Source organism: Lissotriton vulgaris, chromosome 8, assembly GCF_964263255.1.
Source record: "Lissotriton vulgaris chromosome 8, aLisVul1.2, whole genome shotgun sequence".
Lineage (NCBI taxonomy): Eukaryota > Metazoa > Chordata > Amphibia > Caudata > Salamandridae > Lissotriton > Lissotriton vulgaris.
The window spans coordinates 967,819,366-967,843,517 of record NC_141696.1 but is presented as its reverse complement, the minus strand read 5'-3'; the positions used below and the strand labels follow the sequence as shown (position 1 = coordinate 967,843,517).

Sequence of the window (24,152 nt, the reverse complement as noted above, 5' to 3'; positions counted from 1 at the left end):
AGTGGGTTTAGAAGGTACTATTGCGAAGTAGCGAGCCGAGCAGTCTCTCTCTAGCACTTGAAATGTTAAAGTGCCCCAGGCCTCGCTTATGTGAGTGTGCCGGTGTTCTTCTGTTTGTTGTGACTCCAGGCGTGAGCAAAATCCTCCCGGTGATGGAATGCGGTTAGCCTAGGTCCTGGGTAAAGCAGAACAAGTTGGTAAATACTGGAGCATGCTCTGCCGTGGCCGGCTCGGTTTTCTGTGAAACCGCAGCCTAGTATTGTTTTATGGTTCACGAGCTCAAAACTACATATTTGAAATCAGGACACTTGTATGCTGGAAACGTTGTATGGTTCCAATTGTTGATGTGGGAGCTTTCTCGAGCTACCGAGGAGATAGATATATATGTGTTCGAGAAGGTTTGTGTGGGAATTGCGCCACTTCTCTGGCAACACTTATATGCTTTCTGTCATGGGACTGCAGATGATGGTTGCAACTGTAGCTACACCCGCCCCCCTCCCCCCTCCCCACCCACGCCCAACAGGGCTTCCCAATAAACTCTGCAAAAAACTCGAAGGAACCAAGCAGTGCTTGTTTTACAGTAATGCCCCCAGGGTTTCCCAAGTTTCCAGTTTGTTTATGTCACGCCTTTTCAGAAGCTTACTAAATCAGTACATTTGTAACGCTATGGATTACTGTAGCGTTTCTTGTTTTTTTGTGAAAGTAAAAAAGTGATGCCAATTATACCATCGTAAAATTAAACTGTGCAGTGCTTCTAAACCTAAACAATTATTTTTCCTCTTGCTACATGAAGAAACCTTACTACATAGAATCCGTAAGGTTATATATTACTATCATGCCTAGAGGTGGGCGAGATAACCAGTAAAGAGGCAGAGACAACGCAGAGCCAAGGATCTGGCTTGGTTCTGAGAGCCCGTGTTCGAGCTATGCCTTAAACATAGTTGATATGTAAAGCATACAAGAAACATCACTAAAAATATCAAAAAATCTCTTCATAATTCAAAAGTGTGTTTACCACATAGAAGCGTTTTGCATTGTACATTAGATTATATCACTGCATTGGGAGGTAATTATTAAAAGCGATAATTTATAAGCATAATCTTAGAAACCTTGGTGCACCCCACCCTGACGACAATTGCCTTTGGTGAATTAAGAGTTGTCAGTTGTCATCGGTCCCCTGTATGTGGGTGATTCTTAATGTAAATGGAGCAACATTTTATATTAATACATCAAACATAAGTGGTTTTTGTACATTGCACATCCTGAACCTACGTATTTGAATGTGGTCGCATGAGTAAAAGGGAAGAAAAAGGAGGCTCAGTGAAATCGAATATTTGCCTGGGATCACACAGTTTAATCAAGCAGGGAAGCCAGGATTGTTTCCAGGTATTCTGGTTTTTACATTACGAAATACTGCCACTAGATGGCTATCTTTGTGTCTCCCTCTTTAACATCAAAGGTGTATGATTTATTTTTAATTCTTAGAGTATTAGTTTAGAATGTGTTGGCAGGCAGAAGCCACATGAAAGCTCGGCTTGTTTTGGGCTCAAGGGTCCAAGAAGACCGCAAGCTGAGCCAGATCCAGACCTCTGGCTTGTGCCTTCAGTGGGTCGCTCACCTCTATTCCTGCCACCCAGGGGTAGACTCACTAATGGCACAGCGAGATGGGCACACCTAATGACCCTAATGCCAGCACCACACTTGTCTGACTGCACAAAAAACTGTTGCACACTGCTTGATACATACCAGTAGTGTTGTTTGCTCGCTTTCAGCACCCATTAATGCCAGAATGCTTTTTTGCTCTGTATTTATTCACTTTTCCTATTCTGGTGCTTTAAAAAAATCTTTTTCTTTGTTATGTTTTTTCTTACTTTTCTTTTATGTGTGTACCATACTCCTTTTCAACGGAGACGAATTGAAGGGATCCCAGATTATCAGTGAGAATAATAAAATAAGCACTAGGAGAAGAGAAAGAAACAAAATTAAGACCATACGATTGTCCCAAAGAAGCACCAGTAAAGGGTTAATGCGGTTAGAAAGAAAGATACATTGTTTACAGTGAGATACAAAGGGCATAACATAATACTAAATTGTGGTATAGCAAACGAAGAATCAGAATAGAGATAGTAACTGTAGTGTTTGACATACAGACACTTAGTGTTTGTGTAACATTTGCTTGCAAACTTAGTTGATCAGTACATCGGTAGACATTCTTCCGTAAAGTGGGTTGGGCTTGGTATAGGCTTCTTTTTTCTTGTTTATGCTTCTTTTGACTTGCGTTGTGTGTGTGTGTGTTTGTTTGTCTTTACAGCAAGACATGATAACACTGATTATATGAGACGTGACTTGTTGTTGTTTATAAGTTCATGATGATTGCAACTCACCCGGTGGTGCCAGGTCTTTAGCCGTTGGTCTCCTAGACATGTTGCTGTTTACTTCCTGAAGAAGCTCCAGATGCTTTTCATGAAGAAGTATTTCTTCTCTGACAGGATTTCGCAACTCGGGGCTGATTATGTGCGTAGCGCTACTAGTATAGCTCAATTATGAAAGACCCACATTGTGTGGCTGCCAGATGCAGATTGAATACCCGGTAAATGTTTTTTTTTAACTTTCTTTATTGAGATTTTGTTGCGGATATTTGTTTTGGCACATCTTGCATGCATGTATGTATGTAGGTGTGTGTATATATATATATGTGTCTGTGTGTGTGTATATATATACATATATAGACATATAAATATTAGTAATGCAGCAAAAATATCGCAGCTTCTACTTGTCAACTACTATGGAAGGCGTAACACAAAACGGGCAACATATACCAAAAAACAACATAGCTGCATTTAACTTTAATAAAACCAATGATTTTTAGATAAACTGCTAATGACTTGTAATCACTCTGTAATGTGGTACTATCGCAAAAAAACCCATATTTCCCTAAAAAAATGCAATTCGAGGTATCACTAATTTTAAATACTTTTAAACTTCAAAATTATTTACATTACTTACTAAACTACACAAAATAATCATGTGGGCAATATAATATGTAATCTGCCACATTGTAACAGAATGCGACTGACTGTTTTTGTGGAACAGAAAATACAGAAGTGTATGTGGAATGCATTGCAATTAAGCATATTTTGGGACATCCCTTTTTTCTTTGGACCCCCTTGACTAAACCCATCAAAACATTTATTACTTCCACAAGGAAACAGGAGGAATATGTATGCTGATTTTTAAAATAATACATAGATTGACAATATTTACACATTTATAAACAGAAAAGGTCACCTATTACCTCTGAAGTAAAGTGTAATAGGTTAGTAATAAGCTTAAAAATTATGTAACACTTAAGCCACAAGTCCGCAAAAGATTGTCACACAAGAATCTACATTTATGATAAAAACTATATGGCTGATTTTCACTTTTGGTAAACACAGCCATGATCTAATTACATTCCCAGTTGTGAGCCCATGTACCATGGTATAAGGGTGAACATAGCACGGTACATCGTATCACATTATAGAAGTACATTTTATAGAACTTATGAGTTTAACATTACTTATACTATTTATATACACAACTAGAAAATGTACATGTACGTATTATATATTTTTCAGGTATACAATTGTCATTTTTTTCAAATCCTTTAACCCATGTTTCCTTTAATTTGCCCACTCCACTTTACCTTGTAACAATTCACTTTAAGGGGCTCCACTGAACGCTATTTAAAGGTTGCTAGTCCACTTTAAGACAGTCCAGTATATGCCACCTTGTTCTACGCTAATCTACAGTATGTTAGTCCACTCTACTCAGCTGAACTCCACTGTTTACCACTCCAGTCCACAACACTATAGGTTATTATATTGTTCATCAGTGTATTCTATTATACTTTTCTGTATGACAGTTTCTGTACACCCTCACACTATACTGCGTACTGTATGCTATTCAGTTTGCCCTATTACACTATATGCTATTCAACTAAGCCCACCTCATAATACAGTAGTGGAGTGTACGCTATTCCAGTGTATGTCACTCCACTCTACGGCACTCCATTGTACTTTTATGCAGTATATGCTACTGTACTCTACTACAATCCACTGAATGCTATTACACTTTACAAGACTACATTCTGCGCCCCTGCACTAAATGACAATTTTATTGTATTGTATTGTAATTGCATTTATATAGCGCCTACTACCCCTGACGAGGCGTCGAAGCGCTTTCTCGGAGGGTAGCACGCTACTCCGGGACCAATAGAGGATTAGTGTTGAATTAGTATAGTGAAACATGCAAGTACATTTTAAGTGGTGGGTAGGTTAGTCAGTTATTTGGATTTGGAATGATAGCAGAAGGATAGAGGAGGACAAAGGTTTGGATTTATTTATCGCTTGTTGACGCACGCTATTCAGGAAGCCTATAAAGGATTAGTGGTGAATTAATATGGTGAAATATGAGGTAATTTCTGTGGTGGATATTCGTCTGTTACTTGGAGTGAGAAGGATAGCGGAGGAATAAAAGGGGAAGAAAGATTTGCATTCATATAGCACTTGTTACCCCTGATGGGTGTTGAAGCGCTTTTCTGGCGAGTAGCACGCCACTCAAACCCATAAAGGATTAGTGTTGAAAATTAGTATAGTATAAATATGAAGTAATTTGAGTAGTAGATATGTTATTCAGTTATTTTGGCAGTATATTAGTATAGTTGAATATGGAATTTGAGAAGTGAATATGTTAGTCTGTTAAATTTGATTGAAAAGTATAGTGGAGGGATAAAAGGGTGAAGGATTTTTATTTTTTATTTTTTTTAGGTCTTAGCAGTAGGAAGAGGCTTTTGGATGAGTAAAAAGGAGTTTTGGAGGGAAGGAGTCAGAGTGGAGAGTTCAGAAAGGTTTATTTTAGGGGATCGGTGTAGTCAAAAGAGATGTCAGATGATGCAAGGAGGGGTAGAGCAGGAGAGAGTCTAGAAAGGGTTATTTTGGGGATCATAGTAGTGGTATGGGGTTTGGGATACATGAGAGAGTGGATGTAGAGGATATATTGATAGATGTATAGGGTGAGAGATAGGGTAGTGCATTAGAAGGAGTAGTAGAAAGAAGTTTGAGATGAGTCAGAAGGTTGGGCTAGAAGCTATATTGAGCGAAGTATAGGCTGAGAAATAGGTTAGTGCATTGGAAATGCTAAATTAGAAGAAAGGGATAATATATAGATCCATAAGTACATTGAAAGTATATAGATACATAAAGGAAGTAAGTATATTTAGATTAAATATATTGATAGAGGCACAGGATGAGAAATAGGGTAGAGCATTAGATATGCTTTTTCAGGAGAAAAGTAACAGATACACAGATCCAAGTACATGGAAGGTACATAGATGCCCAATGGAAGTATGTACATGTAGACCAAAGATGATTTTTATTTAATGATGAATATTATTATTATTTTTTTTTATTTTCTCTTAACAACATAATTATTTTACATGTTTTATAAAGTAATACACAAATATAGGTACATATCTATAGTGAAAACAAATGCTTATATACAGAGGGATATGCTGTGAATTTCTGTTTCCGTATGATGCTTATGTTGGGAAGAGCCAGATCTTGAGTAGTTTTCTGAAGATAAGGTGGTTTTCGGTGGATCTTATGTTGGGGGGGTAAAGAGTTCCATAGTTTGGCTGCTTGAACAGGGAAGGATGTGCCACCCATGGTTTTTTCTTGTATGGTGGGATTTTGAGGCGAGATGCTCCTTTAGAGCGGAGGTTCTCTGCGCTACCTTTGATGGTTGGGAATTGTGCAACAGCAATGTAGTGAGGTTGAGGTAACTGCCTGACACAATTAAAGTCCCCCCTAATATCATGGGACTTTGAGTCTAATTTCCAGCTGTGGTGAGAGGGGAAGTAGCGAACATCAGTGTCATCATTAAGCACTATTTAGGCTGCCCACTCACCACCATGGACTGCTGGCCTCAGTGCATCTATTATTCTCCTGGACGCGACTGTATAATTGCGTGGTGCCATGAGCTTATTCATTTAGAACTTGTAGGCCACACTGCTTTATTACTTTCTATCTTCTATCCTAATTTTCTTTATTTGTTGAACAAGCAGAATGGAAGTTTATGTGACTAAAACTGCCTATTTCCTTAAAGGGCCTATAACTTGTCTCAGTCCTGTTATGGTTCCGAATTTTTAAACTTGTCAGGCATCTCAAATAGGAAATTTCAGTTAAGATAGACACTGAAAAAATGCCCCAGCCACCTAGTATCGGAGCACTCCAAGCCCCTTCTCCTTTTTTATTTCTCGTACCTCTATTATTATTCACAGAGTGTTAGTAAGAACTATATATTTTTTTATAATCAACTTTATTGGTTTGCATAAACAAGGAAAAGTCATTGGTTGCAGTTCATCATATATTTATTTATTTATTATTACATTTCTTAAGCGCACAGCTACCCGTAGGTTTCCCGGCGCTGGGAGTAATAGCAGTATGCAAAATGTGGGAGAGTCCAGTCAGCAGTTTTACAGATCGAAAAGCCAGGTCTTAATTCCCTTGCGGAAGGTAAGGAAGCACTTTTCAGAGCGCAAAGGAGGGGGGAAGAGAGTTCCAAAGAGAGGGAGCCAGGAAGAAAAAGGAGCGCCCTCCCATTTTTGCTCTCTTGATGCGCGGAATCCGGAACTTGTTCTGGGTAGAGGACCTAAGCGTACGTGGTGGGAGATAGTGCTGAACCAGAACAGATAAGTAGCGAGGAGCTTTTCCGGACATTATTTTATGCATGAAGCATAGTGCCTTAAATTTGACCCTGCTCTCGATCTTCAGCCAATGTAGTTTACGCATATGGGACGAGGCTGAGGATCTGGCGGGTAGATTACAAATAAGGCGAACAGCCATATTTTGTACTACCTGGTACTTCTTCGTTACCTCCTTACAGGCACCCAAAAGTAAGATGTTGCCATAGTCCAGGCGAGAGATGACAAGAGCCTGGACTACAGTTCTCAGGGTGTCGGCAGGCAGCATCCACGAGATTTTCCTAAGCCACCTGATGATGGTGGTACAGGTGGCGGAAACTTTCACGACGTGCTGCCTGAAGGACAATTGGTTGTCCAGGAGGATGCCAAGATTACGAGCAGAAGAGGTTGGGGTGGGGAGAGGGCCCATCTCCGGTGGCCAATGTTGTGGGCCCCAGAGTGGAATGTCATGGCCAAACAGGAGAAGTTCAGTTTTTTCCCCGTTTAGTTTTAATTTGTGCTCCAACATCCATGCCGAGATCTGTTTAAGACCAGCTTGAAGGGAGGAAGAGGGGAGATGCTTATTAGTAGAAAGGGAGTAGATGACCTGAGTGTCATCAGCGTAGGAGTAAATAGAGAGACCTGCCTGTTCTGCCAAAAAAGCAGGAGGTCTCACATATAAATTAAAAAACAGGGGGCTAAGAATAGAACCTTGGGGAACACCGTGATTGGAAGGAAAAGTAGAAGAGACAGAAGTAGAGGAAAAAACTTGAAACGTGCGATTGGACAGAAAGTCGGAGATCCAGGCCAGGGCGGTGCCATCGATACCCACCTCTCTCAGGGTGGACAGTAAGATGGAATGGGAGACGGTGTCAAATGCGGCACTCAGATCCAATAAAATGAGTGCCACGGTCTCCCCGTTGTCCACCCTTTGCCTGATGGATTCTGACACGCCAAGGAGAGTGGTTTCGGTCGAGAAACCGGCCCTGAACCCGGATTGAGAGCCATGAAGAAGGTTAGAAGTTTCCACATAAGAACTAAGCAACGAGTTAACGTGTTTCTCCAAGATTTTAGAAAAACATGAAAGTAAAGAAATAGGTCGAAAATTGGATGGATTATTAGGATCTAAGTTGGCCTTTTTTAATAATGGGACCACCATAGCGTGTTTCCAATCATTGGGAATGCTAGCTTCAGTGAGGGAGGCATTCAAAACCTTGAGAATAATCAGAAGTATGGCTGGATCCAGAGAGCTCAGGATTTGGGGAGGCAAAGGATCAAGGGGGGACCCAGATTGTATGTCCTGTAGATACTTTTTTAAAAGCAGAGGAGAAATGGGCTCCCAAGCGAGGAGTTGCGGAGGCACGGAAGTGGAGCAAGGGGGGGTACCAGGTGATAAAGTACCTAAAGTAGGGACGGGGTGAAGGGACACCGGAGGAGAGTTGAAAGTGTCATAGATTTTCACAAGGGGAACAGGTCAGGGATGATGAGTGTTACAGGTGGGGTCAGTCCATTACAATCCAACACGGCAATATGTATAGCAGTTGTATTATGGCATAGAACAAGGAAAAAAAACAGAAGGTCATGGTGGCATCATATTAAACCATTTACCCCACACTCTGTGAAATAAGTCCGGGCTTCCCCGGGCTTCAAATAGGGCCTCTTCCTGGATCCCACACCAGTCATTCCCCTCCTCCACCCCTTTACAGTCGGTGCCTTAGTTCGTGACCAGTGCAACGCTATGTCCCTCTTGGCCACCGCCACGGCTGTCCCCAAGAAGCATTTATCCATTCTTGAACCGTCTAGACCATCAATGACCCCCAACAGCATCCGCAGTGGGTCGTGTGGAACTTCCCACCCCAGGGCCTGTGTGAGCTCCCGCTCCCACCCCCCCCTCCCAGAATGCTGCCAACGCTGGGCAAAGCCACACCCTATGGTAGAAATCGGCAGAGGCCGTACCACATCTCGGGCACTCCGATGAGGGTCTCAGGCGGGCTCGGAATAGCGGTACCGAAGTGAGATATGCCGCATGGAGGTAGTATAATTGTACCAGGCGCAGCTTAGAGGACGTGGTCAGGGTCCTGGGTGCCATAATGGCATCCCTCCAATCTGCCTCCTCTAGGGGGCCCAGCCATTCCTCCCAGCGGGCCCTAAGCCGATCCAAAGAAGCGGGCCATTATTCATCAGGGATCGGTAAATGCGGGACACCCCCCCCGCCCATATTCCCCATCATCACTTGGGCCTCCAATGGGCTAAACTCTGGGAGCGAAGCAGGTGGTGAGAGAAGCGTGTAGAGGGCATGACGGAGTTGTAAATACCGAAAGTGTTGGGAGGAAGAGAGAGCATGTCGTTGCTGTAGGTCTGCGAAGGAGCAGATGAGATCCCCCACCCAAAAATCCCCGAGCACCGAAATACCAACAAGGTCCCCGTATAGGAACCTCCACAGGGATGAGACCTCCCGCACCCAGGCCCCCTGCCAGAGTGGTGTCTTGCGAGTGAGTCGTCGGTCCCACCCCACGTGTCTCAGGGCAGTACACCACGCGAGGAACACCGTTTTGGTGACTGGGGCCAACGCCTGTGTCACTGGTCTGCCACACAGAAGTGCTTGGACTTGGGAAAAGTCCATCGCTGTGAGTTCCACCCGATAGACAGGGTCGGACCAGCCGCCCGCATACCAATCGTGGATGACGATAAGTTTTGTGGCCAGGTAGTGGAGGTGGAGGTTGGTCACCCCCATCCCTCCGTCGAAGGAGGAAATGAGGCAATGTGTCAGGGATATGCGCGATCTCCCACCTCCTCAGAGAAACCGGGTGAGGGCTCCGTCGAGTTCGCGGAACCAACTGCTCGGAAGGGGGATCGTGGTGTTCTGCAGGATATAAAGGAAACGGGAGAGGACCATCATTTTGAAGAGCGCACTTCTGCCCAGGGGGTTCAGGGGGAGAGTCTGCCACTTCTTTAGATCCGCTTTCATCTTGACGACCAGGGGCGTAATGTTCAGGGCCCACTCAAGCTCAGGTAAGACAGTCACCCATACACCAAGGTACTTGACAGAATGTTTTCTGAGGGGAATAGTCGACTGCCAGTCGTAGCACTACCTGGAGGGGTGTAGCCGGACCAGAGTGGACTTGGCTGCATTGAGACGGAGTCCGGAGACCTCCTCAAAAGCCGAGAGGACCTTCAGACACCTGGGGCCCGAATCCGCCGGATCTACCAGGTAGAGCAGCACATCGTCCGCGTACAGGGGTATTTTGTCCACTTGGCTCACATCCCAGGCCCATCCCTGAATGAGGGGGTCCCGCCGGACGAGCGCCGCCAGGGGCTCCATCGCCAGTGCGAATAAAAGTGGCGAGAGAGGGCACCCCTGACGCGTGCCCCTCCGGATCTCGAAGGCCTCGGAGAGCTCTCTGTTAATAAGTACCCGGGCCCGGGGATTGGTGTAGAGGACCTTGATGAGGCGGCGGAACCAGGGGCCGAAGCCCATCCCATCCAGCACGTCCTGCAGGTAGTCCCAGTTCACCGTGTCGAAGGCCTTTTCGAAGTCGGGGGGAAAAGAAGGGCTAGGTACGAGATTAGTCGATCACGGGGGGCCAGGGCCAGGTGGAGGCGACGGATGCAGTGGCGGGTACCTCTAGCCGGCATAAACCCGCACTGGTCGGGGTGGACCAGCTCGTGCAGGAGGGGCTGGAGTCTCAGTGCCAAGACCGTGGCGAAGAGCTTAATCTCTGTATTGATCAGCATGATCGGGCGGTAGTCTGCACAGCACAGAGGCGACGGTTGAGTCTTTGGGATAACCACTATCGTGGCCAGGTCCGGTTCAGGGGGGAAGGAGCCAGTCTCCGCTACATGACGGAAAAGGTCCAGCAGGCAGGGGATCAGGATGTCACGGAAGGCCGCATAGTATTCCTGCGGGTATCTGTCGGGGCCAGGCGTTTTACCGGGGCCTAGGAGGGAGATGGCTTCTTGGACCTCCTCCAGGGTGAAGGGGCGGTCCAGAGCTTCTGCAGTGGCATGGGGGATTGACGGCAGTTGGACACCAGCCCCGTCCAGCACGACGGCCAGAGGCGCCCCAGAGGGTCGAGCAGCATAGAGGCATGCGTAGAAGTCAACAAAAGTCTGCGCTATGGCCGCGGAAGTCACGTGGAGGGTACCATCGTTTGAGCGAACCTCCAGAATAATACGGTTCATTTTAGGATAAGACACAAGATTGTGGAGGACTCCGCCGTTCTTATCCCCCCAACCATAAACCAGTGCCACCGACGAGCGCCACAGCATTTTGGCCAATTCCAGCGAGATTCGGCGGATCTCTTCGCAAACCGCTACCAATTGTCGAGAAGAGTCCTGCCGCCCGTCCGAGGAGTGCGCGGCTTCCAGCCGCATCGCCCGGGATTCCAGCCGTGCGAGCTGGACCACCTGTTCCCATCACTTAGCGTGGACCAAACCCCTGGCCACTCCGCGGAGCACGGCCTTACGTGCCTCCCACAGCGTGCCCGGCGAGGGGACCGAGCTCTCATTGGTGGAGAAGTAGTGACTGAATTCCTGGCCAAGGGACTCCACCAGTTCGGAATCTTGTAGGAACCAGGCGTTCAGACGCCAGACCGCCCGTGGACCCATCAGGGGAGACCCAAGCCGGAGGGAGACAGGAGAGTGGCCAGACAGCCCCCTGAGCAGGATTGCGGCACCAGAGACCAGCTGACAGTCGGTGGCCGGCAACAGAAGAAAGTCGATGTGGGAGTGGGTATGGTGGGACGGCGACGTATGGGTATATTGACTTGTGCGTGGGTTCCAGACTCTCCACACATCACAGAGCCCCAGAGCCGAGGCCCAGCTCGACAGGGAGTTGGCGGAGGTGACACGGGCCATGGATGGTGACCCCGTCGTATCACGCAACGGCTGCAGGATGGCGTTGAAGTCTTCCCCTCACCACCGTAAGACCCTGCGGGAGGGAGGAAAGGACCCGCGTTAGTTTTTGGAGCATTGGGAATAGGAGAGTGGGGGGAATGTAAAGGCTCAGGAGGTTTAGGGGGCACCCTTCCATAGTACCTGATACCAACAAGTAGCAGCCTTGTACATCTGTTGCGGCAGCAGCCAAGGTAAAGGGTAAGATTGCTTCCCCCCTCGATCCGCGTGTAAAGCCGGAGTGCCAGACCCTGTCAGAGCCATAATGGGTTAGGAAGTTACATTGGGTACCTAAGAGGTGTGTCTCCTGGAGAAAGAGGATGTCCGATGCGTGGCGATGGGCAGCGCAGAGGATGGCTGTGCGTTTAATGCGGTCTAGGAGGCCGTTGGCATTCCAGGAGAGGATATGGAGGGGCTTAGTGAGTGTGTATGCCATCGGGAGGGATGAGTCGTGGAGGGACGGAGAGCCTCAGGGGAGCACACCTAACCAATGGAGGGCACTCATCCAAATGTAGAGTCAGAGGGGAAGTCTTGGGGCTGGTTGTTGGAGCGGTACTGTTGGGGGCCCAAAGAAAAGAGGGGGAACGGCCGCTCGCAGCCATTCCCGGTGGCGACCCGTAGGCGGCCGAAAATAACAAAGTGGTGGAGGCAAGGAGCTGCGTGTCAGTTGTGGACCCACCCGTAGGAGAAGGCTAGGAAGGAGAACTGCAACCAGCTGCCTGTAGCCAGTGCCAACTGGGGCCTGTGGGCAGCGAAACATAGCATCAACGAACAGCGGCCCGTTGGCGGCTAAAAATAACAAACTGTTGGGAGACAACGGCCTCCCCACCCACCTTCACCCCCCAACTCCCCCCACCCTACACTTTGAAAAAGGAAGCATCTGTCGCCTTAAAATTCCCAACTTCAAACCACCCCAGGAGAGGGGATTCGCTAATCTAAAACGGTTAGCAGAGAGCAAGAGCAACAATCGAGAGCGAGGATAAGGAGGACCCCCTCCATGTTAGAGAATGACTACCAACAGCTGTAAAAGGAATGGCATGTTAAGCTTAAGGACAGCTGAATGCATCAGTCCCGGCCCCACAATGTATACAGAAGTGTGTCATCAACTAGGATTAAACCAGGGTTGTAGGCGAAGAGTAACAAGAGGAGTCAGATCGGACACCTCCAAGGAGGTGAACCTCTGGTCGGGCCTCCACTGGAGCTGGGCAGGGCCTCTCTCGAAGCATCTAGAGTGGGCCCAGCGCGAGAGGACTCAGCAAGTGCAGATCAGGCATGTAGTTTGTTGCGCCAGTTGCACCCCTTCTTCATCAACAGATCCACTGATCACGGGGCTACCTGATAGGTCCGAGTCTGACCTTGCCTTTTGTAGGTTCGCATCTGACCCAAGGACACTCCCCAGATCGATCAAGGAGGAGGCCAAGGTGGGGGAGGAGGTGTCCCGGTTCGTGGAACAAGGCGTGGGAGGCCCCTCCCTGGCGGCCGCCCGTCTGCGAGATCCAGTTTGATGCCTCTGGGCTTTGGGCGCCTCATGGCTCTGCTGTGTCGGTGGCCTCCGGACAGGGGAGGGGGCCCTTCCAGGCAGAAGAGGATGCTCCTCCGTGAGCCAGGTCCATGCTGCCTGGGGAGTATCAAAAAAGAATGTCTTATCAGTGATAACTATTTTAATGTCCATTCACCATCTCCCATCAATTTGAGGTAAAATATTGGAGCAGCCTGTGGCTTCGGGGAGTATGCAGACTGTGATAATTGGACTGATCCCTGTGTGCTGTAACGATCACCTGTTTTATCTATTTGTTGTATATGCTTTTATTGGAAGCCTTTGTTAGTGGATATTAAATAAGCATATTGTGCAACTTTACTTCTGACAGAAGCAATTTTTTTGTTACTTTACTTTGAGAGAAGTCATATGTGGAGAAGTGTGGCTCAATGGTTAGAGCGGCAGACCTTGATGCAGAGCGCTGGCCAGGGACCAGGGTTCGATTCCCGCCTCGGCGGGATCGGGCTTAAATTCCTCTGACCAGATTTTCTCACCTCAGTGCCGAATCTAAGCATGGGCCCCACGCTGCAACTCTGGGCAATAGCTTGCTTAGTCTCCACAACGGCCCCCGATACACAAGGGATGCCTGGTTTCACCATGGGATGCCCAGGAGTGGACACCTCACAAGGAAAAGCCAGGAGGGGTTCCCTTGTGGTAGGAGTACAAGCGCCGGGATGCTTACGGGTTACTGTTCGCGCTATACAAATACAACACATTTACATTTACATGTCCGGTCTCATACTTTTTAGGTTTCACCTAAGGTATGGTATGCCTTGCCACATGCAAAACATTTTGCTAGTTTACAGTGGGCTTAGAGCCCTCCCATTGCTTCCCATTGATTGTTGTCATTTGTTTTTCCGCTTTGGACAGCGCATGCCAGCTTCACTTCCCCTTCCTGTGTTTGGCCCTCCCCTGGAGCCTGGCCCAAGTACTTGTGTCTTTCCGCTGCTTTTGCTTTCTGGACTTCTTTTTCTTTTTGTTGAAGACTGCATGTGTTTGCAGGCTGTCTCCCTAATGTGCTTCTCTCCCCCCCAGTGTCTCTCTCTACACGTGACCTCCCTCCCAACTCTCGCCGTGAGCTTAAGTGCCCCCTGAGGTACTCTCTCACCTGTGTCCTTGTGGCCCCCATCTGTGCCAAGTTTCAGCTCTTGGACATGTGCCTCTGAGCCCTTCCCACTTCGCTTGTTGCTCTTGTTCAACCCCTGCTCTGCTCCGCGTTGCTACCTCTCTTCCTCCATACCTCAACCATGTTGGTGCTCTCTCAGACCCGTTACCGCACCCTATTAACAAATCTTTTTAGAAAATGATTGTGTCTGCAGGGTTACGTCATTTTTGTTAGGCGTGCATGCATATTTAGAGCATTTACACGCTTACAAAATGATGCAGCCCTGCTACTGCGCTGCCTTACTACTTTTTTTTGTTTGTATATATATTTTTTTAATATTTCCTTTATGCTATACTTCATCTGCTTCGATGCTGTACAGCACCAAGAAAAACATTGAAACCACCAATAAGTCTCTAAGGCGAGACTTACTGACTTTGCCAATGCTGGGTTTAATTTGCTCTTTATTGAATTTCATGTGCTGTACATACACAACATTCAGTACAACGCAGTATGTAGGTGGGTTCAGACGACTGCCTGCAAAGGACGGCCTAAGTTTCACAAACACTGTAAGGCAGCATGGCTGGGGTACAAGTCTGCATAATAGTGAGAGGGGTGCAGGCAAACACACAGTTTTTTTTTTTTGCATCAACACCCAGTCGCCCCTAAACTCTGTCACAGACGGCAAACCAACCTCAAAGGCAGCTAACACATACTTGCATCATGAAGGACATGGTAAATATTCTGACGGGTTGGGCCCCTCAACGTGAAAAGGATGAAAGCTATCCCACAACCTCCCCACTATTCTCTAAAGGGGTTTTGTGTCTGACTTTGGGCTAGTTCTAAAATGATAGTGCCCCAGTTGGTGAAGGGCGTGGGGTTCCCAGCGCAAAATCTTAAGCACCGGGATGCTGAATCAGACTTACCCATCTTGAGTCTAAAAGAGACACCCATTGTTTCTGGCTACTTGAGTGTTTTTTCCTTGGATATTGTAAAATAGTTTTTTCATTGTGATGGTTGGATTGGAAAGCTAACCATTGCATTGTATTTAGGTTTTATATATATAATTATAATGTAGCGACTAATTAAGGTTTTAATGCAAGTGCTAAAAAGTGATCAACAGAATGTGAAGTTCCACCAAGGCGAACTTGCCCTAATATTTAGTTGTGGTCACCTGTGCTCTATATAAAGTACCCTAATGTTCACGAAACCTATTTTATATAGGGATCCCAGTTTTAGAATTTATGAACCCTCACCCACCTAGGTGGAATGCTTTATCATCGAATTCAGCTCCACGGTAGGTGGACGGTGCAATGCCTAGTGGGCCCTGTTCTGCAAAGGATGAGGGCACTTTTAGATGGAGGCCTTTTCACTGCCCATAAACGTGGTTTGTGCGTGAAATATCTTGGGTGATTCAGAAAAATAAGTGAGAGAATAGTGAAAACTAAAATTGACATAGGAAACACGCATCAACCCTAAGTCAATGTAATTTTTTCCCCACTATTTTATACTAGTAATTGGGGATGGGGGTTGTGACAGTCCTCCTTGACCTCCTAGCCCGCCCCCTTTAATCGTGGTCTAAGTTTAATGTATTGCACCTTCCAATGACAGCCTTAAGATAAGCCCTAGATTCCATGCCAGCAGTTAACAGAACACATCTTCAAACCTATTTATGCATATTTTCATTTTGTGTATGTGATATGTTGTATTGGCCTATGCAAACAATTTGTAAATACTCTATACCCACTAAGAACCCTAATTTGGATGTCAGGCATTTATTTTTGTTTGTGATACCTTGAATAAAGTATCACTACTGAATTAAAAGCATGTTGCCAATCACAGATTTAGTTTGAAGCCATATATGGCCCTGTAACTCTGTAATGATGTCCAATATCTTTAATTTTATACTTATTCAGCTGTTTTGCCATTTACAGTAAATAGATCATCCTCACCACAAACACTTATTGTTGCTGCTCTTTCAAGGTGACTGATCTGATGCAAAAGCTGTCAGAGATGCATATATGTAGAAAAAATGGGAAATATGTAGTTTTTAAATTAATAAATATGCTGTCTGATATGTGGCGCATGTTTTAGTGTTTCCTTGTTGGTTGCTTTCAAAGGCAGCCGTCTGTTTTAAAATTAATAGTAACATACACATAAATAGGTTCCTTTTCACTTCTCATGAACTTTAGTAGTTAACTAGAGGCTGTAAGGGCTATCAGACAACGATATTTCACATATAAGGAAAATCCTAAAATTCATTTATTTCTGAAAGGTCTTGATCTCAAGATTCCTTGTACTTTTGATGGGGCTGGTAAACGCATTTACTTACCCATCTGAATTAGAAGGTACCCAGCATAACCACAGAACCTGTAAGCCTCAATCCAGGACTCAGATGCTGAAAGCAACTGAAATCCCTGAAGGAAGATCAGGGAGAGAATGAGGAATTACTGGTGAAATTGGACACAGTATTACTAATTTCAGAAGTGAGAGGGACATTTATGGGATTAAAAAGGCCAGTTCGGCACGCTAGTGGTGAGGTACTAAATGTATAATGCTACTGGCTCTGGCAGAATGTCTTGTGTGGTCCTAATTCACCGATAACTGGTTACTACACAGCCATATCTGATTTCCAAATAACAAAATACAATGAAATTATGCTAACGTAAGTATTAAAATCATAGTAATTAATGTAGTCATTTATTGCTCTATATACATCTAGACTACCTACGTTTCCGCAAACAGCTAAAAACCCTCCTCTTCCCCCAAATAGGACCGCCTTTCCATTCTTGGACATCGCAAGCTTCTACAGCGCGGGGATGCCTCTGGGTCACCAGGCGCTCTATAAATCGTTAAATAAATAAAATAGACTTGATCTACTTCTCCAATAATTGTATATTACCAGTAGTCACTAATTATTTTCTTCTGTAACTTAAAATTGTAATTTGAAAAATAACGTGTGTGACTGTAGTTGCCTGTTTCGGTAGAATCTTTGGGCGATGATTGAGATTCTAATATACTTCTAGCGGTGTAATTGTTTTGTGATTTTGATGTGGTGCGTTTCATTCATGAGACTTCACTTCAGCAGAACTGTACTGATTCAAGTGAGAGGTGGAGATTGAACTCCTCAGCAACAGATGAGCTCCAGCTATCACAAAACGGCATTTTCTTGTGCATGATGCCTGACTGTCAAGGGGCAGTGCTGTGCAGAGATTTTTGTTTTAATAGTCTATTCATTTTCCTTAAGCTCCATAATGAAGATGATACAGCAGAGTCAGCAGATGCCGAACAGCCTTCAACTTCTACACAGACGAATCAGACTGTAACGACACCTCAAACTGGAGCATCTTCTGAAACAGATATGTCTCCACCACCATACAGCAGTATTCCTATGGAAGCAGCAGCAGCAGCAACCGGTGAGTGCCAATATAGTGAAATGCCTGCAAGGATAGATGGGAAGCAATCCTTCTTGATGTTTCATAGTAGGCATTTCAAGGATTCGAATACGTGCCTTTAGTTCCATTGCTAATTATCTAGTCTGGGCAGATGATTACTACTTAACATCTGTCACCATTATTCATGTCATTAGTCAGGATGTTGCAATTTGTGGACACAAAGTCTTCTTTGTTTGGTGTGATATGCCACAGAACCAGATTTTTAAGTGGGCCAGATAGTTGGAGGATGAGTGAGCTCTGAACCATGCTTACTGATTGCAGCTCTTGTATTGCTGCAGACACCCACATGTTAGATATTTTGGGCTCTGTGGAAGGATTAGAAGGTGTTTCATCAGATTTCAACTTAAAAAATAGCTGATGAAATGGAGGCTGAACAAGACTTGATTATGATAATGTTTGTTGAAACTCTTGACTGTAGCTGTTGATAGGGGTTGGACTGGGGCTGCGATGTGGAGGGAAACAATGCGTGCGGGGCCTGCTTGACCTCTAGTAGCTGAAATGATTGTAGTGCAGGACAAGGACTTTCTCCTGTTGCCTGTCTTGGGAGAGAAGCCTGTCGGCCTTTCTCACGTGACTCCCAGAATCTGGACCCTTCGTCCGCCCATAAGAGGAATGGGTGTTGCATGTGCATGTATTCCAGGCATTTAGATGTTGTATGTGCACCATGCGTGTTTGTGTATGATGATTGTGGAGAGTGAGACAGTGGATTTGACTACATTGACAGTGAATTCAGTTGTGTATCATGTGTAATCTGTATGGTACGCAAGATGGAGGCTTGAAGGGAGAGCCCAGACAACAAATATATATTCCAGAGCTTCCCCCCAAAACATTCCAGGAATCTCTTTTAGTAGACAGTGCAGGGTTGCTGAAATGTAAACAAAAATAGAAAGATTGTAGCCTTGAAGCTAAGGAGTTCAACCTGCCCCTTCCTGAAGCATTGTTCCCTGGGGAGAACACCATGCAAATATTAACTGGTAGCTAACCAATATTGGAACCCTCCCTCGCCTTTGTGCTTTTCTTGGGGTTGCTCCTGAGAGGAAACTCCTAGGCCCTCCCCTGCCTTCATACTCATACTTGTCACAAAGACTATGATTGGAGCAGTCTCTGAATTCACAAAAAAGGAGAATAACCCAGAACTGGTGATAGAACTGAGCAGCTGAAATAAATGGGGACTATCTTCAACGTGGGTATAAAGGCAAGGCAGAAACTTTCAGTCAGTGACTAGAAGTTAGGTGTACAACATCAGTGGTGACCAGGAGTTTCTTGTGAGCGCCAGAGTTGGGGTACCACCACCAACACCCCTTGCCAGGTGGTAAAACTCACTGACCTTGCCAGGAGGGGCTTCCTGCATCCTACTTTATAGGAGAAATGTGACTGACTGCACAGGAGGGACACTGAAATGTATTGTTCCATGAAGAAGACACTAGTCTGATGTAGCAGAGACTGTTAAAAGATCATACAAGGCCGACCACCACCAACACAGGGAACAAACCACTGAGGCAGCATCCTGCTTCGACACCTGTGGCTGAGGGTGTCCCTGAATTTAAAAATCAATATAGAGAGGGGGTGGGGGCCGGGAGCTAATTGGAAATGGGAGGGCCAGTACCGAAGCTCCCAAAGAATCACTTGGTAATCACTAAGGGGTAACGGTTCCTATAAGACAGAGGACAACCTATTCTGGTTGCAGAGTTAGAAATACTTGAGTGTGTAGTCTCATGTTGGTTTCGTAGGTGGATCTAAATGAAGGTGGGGGAAATTCTCCTCTTGGCCTTTCTCAATGTGCATAACCAGTTTCCAAAATTTCTTTGTATTGTTTGACTTTGAGGCATACAACAGTTGGGCCCACAGAGCTTATTGCTTGGATTGCTTGAATGCCCATATCTCCTTTTTCAGTAGTCTCCTCCCCTTACGCAGAGCCCATAGGAAATCTCCAACACCAGGGGATCGCCGTAATTGCCTGAGCATTCTGCCTACTTTGGCTCTTCTCAGTCAGACAGACCTCGGCAGGGCTATGATCTTTCGGCACCCAAGCTGCTCTCCCTTGTTCGCACATCTGACAGGATGTCTTTTTGTCAGATTTTCTATAAAGGTTTCCCAGACTGATATCAAGTTGGAATCCTCTAGGGCCATGGATTCAAGAAAGACCACCACTTTCTCTGCCTGATCCTTAACCAAACTAGAGCTCCACTTCAGTCGTTTTGGATTGTCTACCAACATCACCTGACAGAGCTGTTCTGGCCTCGTGTTGCACATAGTGGCCCCAACCAGGATTACCTGCAGCTGAAGGTCACTCTCCTGGTGATGAGGTATTCTAAAAGTCCCTCACTTGATTGTATAATGAAACTTTCACCAGCGTATAGTCTAAGTAGGAGACCTATTAGCCAGATATCCTAGACAATGTTGGCGTAGTTATCACCTGGCTTGTGGCCATTCAGGGCAATAAGGCTAGCTAACTTGCATGCTTTGGATAGTTTTTTCCCAATCTTGTTGTTTTTATTGCTGCATACTCTGGTCTGGAAGGGGGCCAATTGCCTCTATGTGCTCCTTTCTTGGATGATGGAACAGATGATGGTTGAAATTTCCTTAGACTAGCCAATATGATGGACAGCACGTGTTTCCAACTGAAATCTGTGTGCGACAAACTTGTCTGTGGTTGCAAATTTCCTCTTAGGATTAATATACACATTCACAAGTGTAGATGCTTGGCCTAATTGTCCACACACAGAGCCAGGACCCATAGGTTATCTGTGTTAAGCTCAGTTATCTCCGCAGACAGATTGGAGTGGACACAGACTGACAGGCCTTCCTTTACCCTTCTGAAGGGGATACTTTTCTGAACCAGTTTGCTATGTTCTACAAACCCTATGAGTGGAGAGCTAACTAGGCCCAAGTTTCCTGTACCATTATTATGTCGTATGCACTCAAAGTCCACAACAACAGAGTCTTCAGTTTGTGCCTGCAGACCCACCAGGAGCAGATGGTTAGGCCGTCCTGCTCGTAGGCTGCTGGCTGGGCCACAATTCAGTCTTTACTGTTTTCTGTCTGGGATAGGGAAATCGGCAGCCAGCTCCAGCGGTTTAGGGATTCATGCTTTGTTGTAATTCTAAACTGCTCGAGATGTCCCTCCCCTCTGGTTATTTAGACTGTAAAATTAAAGTACCTTGGCAGACCTACAGAGTGGCCCGAGGGAGGATAACCTTTTCAATTTTTGCCAGCAGACTCTCCAGGAGCAGATGGTTAGGCCGTCCCGTTTGGAGGCTGCTGCCTGGGCCGCAATTCCGTGTTTTCTGTTTTCTGTCTTTGATAGGGAGAGCGGCAGCTGGCTCCAGCGGTTTTGGGATTCCTGCTTTGTTGTAATTCTTCACTGCTTGACATATCCCTCCACTCAGGTTATTTGGACTGTAACATTGAAGTGCCTTGGTGCTCCTGCAGAGTGGCCCTTGGGAGGATACCCTCCCTCCCCCGGGCACCTCTCAATACAGTTATGATAGTATCTACAGTCTTGGTGGAGTGCGGCTGCTCTGTCAATGGGTGTGGTTACTGATTCCCCTAGAAGGGTATCACTTCTATGCCCCAAGACTTCAGCAACTTCTTTCCCTCCAAGGTCTGGGCAGGAATGTCTGAGGCAGAAAGTGTGACAAGCGTGGGATCCGAGGTCTGTCTTCCTCTTGCTGGTAGGAACTTAATAGCATGTATATCATCTGACACCACGTGTCTAGGCCTGGTAGTTTTAGGATGCGTGTGCGGTTTAATACATACTGTGGACTACTAGATTTAAATTCTGGGATACATAGAAGCCGATATCCCATGTAATTGTACTCTATCTATATACTTTTGGGGTCTGTCGAATTTAACTTGCAGCTGGACGCACTCATTTGACCCAGAGGGCCTATGGCCATCTTCAGGGCGATCCCTCCCAACCGCTTGATCTAGGGTTGCCGATATCCCAGGTCATTGTACTCCATCGATATACGTTTGGGGTCGGTCAAACTTAACTTGCAGCTGGACACTCTCTTTAAATCAGGAGGGCTACGGTCAGCTTCAGGATGATCCCTCCCAACCGCATGATCCAGGTTTGCTGACTCTGTTTGCCTACTGGGTGCCCCCCTTCCTGCACCGGGGGGTCGCTTTCATAGGTACTGAAGACCAGATCTCTGGGGAGGTGAGGTCTATGATGGTTGAAGTTTGACTTACCTCTCCTTTGAGTCTTCTAGCTGGTAGACCATCCTTATAGCCCTCCTTATCTTGCGGGGGGTCCCTTCAATGCTGGTGCAGGTCCACCTACTTTTGCTTGGACTAGTTTGACAAACCTAGGGGTGCCCTCCTTGCCTGGCAAGGGTCCCTCTACTGCGGGTATGAGCACAGCATTGGGCGCATCAATTGCTGGCACAGTCTCGATCAGCCGGGAGATATCTCCTGAAGGGGTCTCTGCCTCGGCCCCGGGTCTCTGCCTCGGCCCCGTCTCCCTCACTTGTCTGGGTTAGGGTTACTTTTATGGTGCCAGCGGACCTGGGACAGGCTTTATTCCTGCTCTTCCTTGCACACTTCCGCTTCCTTTTTTTCATCTGAAATGGTGCGGAAGTTACATCTTGATGTGGACTTGGTGTGCCACTGCATCCCTGGTGGAGACTGGAGTCTACTCTCTGGCCGATAAGGACTTCTCTCTGGCCTGCTCCTGCGTCCAATAGTTTTGTGGGAGCTGCAGCATGGTCAGTTCTTCAGTCCCACTCACCTGGTTTACTGGTGGGCTACTGACGGTGCATTCAACTGATAGGGCGGTTAATGGTGGCTTTACATGAGCACCCCCTAAGCCGAGGCTGGTTTTAACTTCCCCCAAAATTCCTTCGATAATCGCTGGAGTTACACTATCTTATCAACCACCTCCTTGCAGGAACATATGATGAAGTCATTAAGGTGGTTTGTTTGGACCCTAGTGATCAGGGCATTTAACTTTTTGAGTTTGTCGTAGATTCTAGAGATGAACACTGCCATGGTGTTGAGTAGGTCCACCTGGATATCCATTTTGTTTGCATGATATCTGAGGGCCATGACTGTCTCTTGCATTGAGTTCAAGATTGCCGGCCACATGTTGCTTGAATCGGTTGTACTCTGTGAATCCCCACTATACACTTTGGCACCCACTATTTAGCTTGTGCGCCATCCCGGAGGAAGGGGGTGGGGATAGTGTTGCTCAGACACTCTCCTGTATTTGCATGCAGCTGTGGCTACGGGTACTGTTGCTCTTCTCCAGCAAATCAGCTCCTCTGCACTGCTGGCCTTAAACGCTGGGCAAGCGTCCGGAATGTCTGATGAAAATCCCTTTAGCAGCCAGGATAAACCAGGATCTCCACAGGCTTCCAAGCACCCCCTTACCCCTCCCTACTACCGGCAATCACTCGCTTCACTTTCTTGCTTGGGGAAAGGGGGCACGAGCACTCCGGGGGTGCCGACTCCCCACCCCCAGGGGTTGTCACTTTCCTCCTCATGTGTTGTGGTGGGGGGCACGAGCACACTGGTTGTGTAAATTCTTATGTAGATTCTATGTGGTTCCTTACAGTGACTCACTGCGGCTGAGGAGGAGGGAGAGCTCACTTGGTTGCAAGCTGCACCCCGACCTAGCAGGCCCGCTTCCTCAGCACAGGCTCTACTGGACCAACCAAGGAAGTAAGCACGAACCCCCTCCAACCGCACCAACTGCTCCCAGCTGCTCCTTGCTGTTTTCAGGGCTGTAACAGGACTTTCAAATGAGATTTGCAGACTATTACAGAGGAGGGGCTCGTTCTAACAGCCCTAGTGAAGTCCTGCTGTTCCACAAACTCCTTAGAACTCTGGCTGGCTGTGGCCACATAGGCGGCGGTGATGACAGTGGGAATGGTGGCAAAGTAGTAGAGTGGTGGAGGGGAATGCATATTCCTGCACTTGTACCTCCTGCCTGCCTACCACAGGATTGCTACTGCCACCACAAACTCCAAATCCTTCGTGTTCGATGGGTGTCATCACTAACTGCTGGCCTTCCACTATGCCCATTGAGGCATCCAGAGTGAGGAAGAGAAGCAGGTAGTGAAGCAGTGGGGGTGGCGGTTGTCGACTCGTCGATCCCGCTGTTAACTTCTCCTACTGCAATGCGTGCACACTGGGGGAGCCACGGAGAACGCCACAAAAGGCTCTGCTCTCTTTCAAGCACTGCAGCAGCCGAAACACTCCGGCTCCCCCTCTCAGAGCATAGCTGGTCTCTAGCATCAGAAAGAGAAAGACTGTAAGCGGTCAGAGAGACTATGGATTGAAAAAGAACAAAAATTCAGAACAAGGGCCTTTGAAAGTTATAATTTTATAAATGGTTGGCTGGTGCAGGTATCTCAAATGAGAGGAGACGGACTCATGTCTGCTTAGGTTTAAAATGAGTCTTGCTGCAGTGTTCTGCACTATCTGTAGTTGTATCAGGTA

General features: G+C 46.5%; 1 protein-coding gene across 2 annotated transcripts in view; it reads left to right on the top strand.

Moving 5' to 3' along the window:
* The window catches only part of NDFIP2 (Nedd4 family interacting protein 2), a 248,265-nt gene that overhangs the window by 32,774 nt on the left and 191,339 nt on the right, over positions 1 to 24,152 (top strand). For both annotated transcript variants that reach the window (XM_086934815.1, XM_086934814.1), the window contains exon 2: positions 17,501 to 17,669. In XM_086934815.1, the coding sequence (XP_086790941.1) occupies positions 17,501 to 17,669 (169 nt within the window). The remainder of the gene's footprint in view (positions 1 to 17,500; positions 17,670 to 24,152) is intronic.